Source organism: Hyalella azteca, unplaced genomic scaffold (genome assembly GCF_000764305.2).
Source record: "Hyalella azteca isolate HAZT.00-mixed unplaced genomic scaffold, Hazt_2.0.2 contig8946, whole genome shotgun sequence".
NCBI classification, from domain to species: domain Eukaryota; kingdom Metazoa; phylum Arthropoda; class Malacostraca; order Amphipoda; family Hyalellidae; genus Hyalella; species Hyalella azteca.
Window position 1 is genome coordinate 72,030 of NW_025939027.1, and position 1,679 is coordinate 73,708.

The 1,679-nt window shown below is 55.8% G+C and overlaps 1 protein-coding gene across 1 annotated transcript in view; it reads right to left on the bottom strand.

Moving 5' to 3' along the window:
* Positions 1-712, bottom strand: part of LOC108669695 (tyrosine-protein phosphatase 69D) — a gene marked incomplete at its 5' end in the record, with an annotated part of 14,395 nt that extends 13,683 nt beyond the window's left edge. The window contains 2 exons of the mRNA XM_047881841.1: positions 35-355; positions 478-712. Coding sequence (XP_047737797.1) covers positions 35-355; positions 478-712 — 556 coding nt within the window. The remainder of the gene's footprint in view (positions 1-34; positions 356-477) is intronic.
* Positions 713-1,679: the final 967 nt, after the last annotated feature.

Below are 1,679 nucleotides of genomic sequence, written 5' to 3' on the forward strand. Positions count from 1 at the left end.
GTCAAAGTGGGTGTTGTGGGGTACCGCCACCCACCTTGACGGTGTAGTGGGTGTTGTAGTGTCCCGCCACCCACCTTGACGGTGTAGTGGGTGTTGTGGGGTCCCGCCACCCACCTTGACGGTGTAGTGGGTGTTGTAGGGTCCCGCCACCCACCTTGACGGTGCAGTGGGTGTTGTGGGATCCCGCCACCCACCTTGACGGTGTAGTGGGTGTTGTAGGGTCCCGCCACCCACCTTGACGGTGTAGTTGGTGTTGTGGGGTCCCGCCACCCACCTTACGGTGTATAGTGGGTGTTGTGAGGCCCCGCCACCCACCTTGACGGTGTAGTTGGTGTTGTAGGGTTCTGCCACCCACCTTGACGGTGTAGTTGGTGTTGTAGGTTTCTGCCACCCACCTTGGCTTTGTAGTTGGTGTTGTGGGGTCCCGCCACCCACCATGACGGTGTATAGTGGGTGTTGTGAGGCCCCGCCACCCACCTTGACGGTGTAGTTGGTGTTGTGGGGTCCCGCCACTCACCATAGCGGTGTAGTGGAGTTCTGCCACCCACCTTGACGGTGTAGTTGGTGTTGGCGGTGGCCCCCGTGAACTGGTACGACGTGAGGTTGACAGACACGTTCTCTTCGCGCCTGTCGTCTTCGTATCGCTTCTGCCCCTCCTCGTCGATATAGTTCGCCATGGACGCGAACTCCAGCTTGTAGTGATCAACGGAACCTGGGGACAAGAGGCGTGTTACACGTCTGGTTCAGGCGTGTGGTGTAAAGACCCTGGTGACAAGAGGTGTGTAACACGTCTGGTTCAGGCGTGTGTTGTAGAGACCCTGGTGACAAGAGGTGTGTTACACGTCTGGTTCAGGCGTGTGTTGTAGAGACCCTGGTGACAAGAGGTGTATTACACGTCTGGTTCAGGCGTGTGGTGTAGAGACCTTGGTGACAAGAGGTGTGTTACACGTCTGGTTCAGGCGTGTGTTGTAGAGACCCTGGTGACAAGAGGTGTGTTACACGTCTGGTTCAGGCGTGTGTTCCGCNCTGTCTCTTATACACATCTAGATGTGTATAAGAGACAGCGCCCATGCATGCCGAGACCTGCACGAGGGGGGGCTGGTGTGAGGCGGGGGGGCACACAAGAGGATATGTAATACGGAGAGGATGTTTTGAGGGAGGTAGGAGGTGGGATGTGGAAGTATGCAAAGGGGGAGTAAAGAGGTATGACTTGTAGTGAGGATCGATATGGTACATGAAGGAGCGAGGTTAGGATGGGAGGATTCGTTATAAGGATAGGACGTCACAAGAACTTGTGAGGCTAACTTCATAACACCATCTCATAACACTGCAAAGCGTCAGTGCACTTGAGGGCAGAGTTTAGGAAGATAACCTAAAACTACTGCGTCAGGTGCGCATAACAAGATGTACTGGGTGCTGGGGTTGTACGGAGTGCTGGGGTTGTACGGCGTGCTGGGGTTGAACGAGGTACCAGGGTTGTACCACTCACCGGAAAGTTGTATGGCATGCCAGGGTTGTACCACTCACCGCAAAGTTGTACTGCGTGCCAGGGTTGTACCACTCACCGAAAAGTTGCATGGCATGCCAGGGTTACATCACACGTCCAACGTTACATCCGACGACGACTCGGAGACGGAGGACGACGAAGGCGGCGCATCTGCGTGACCGTGGACTGCGAC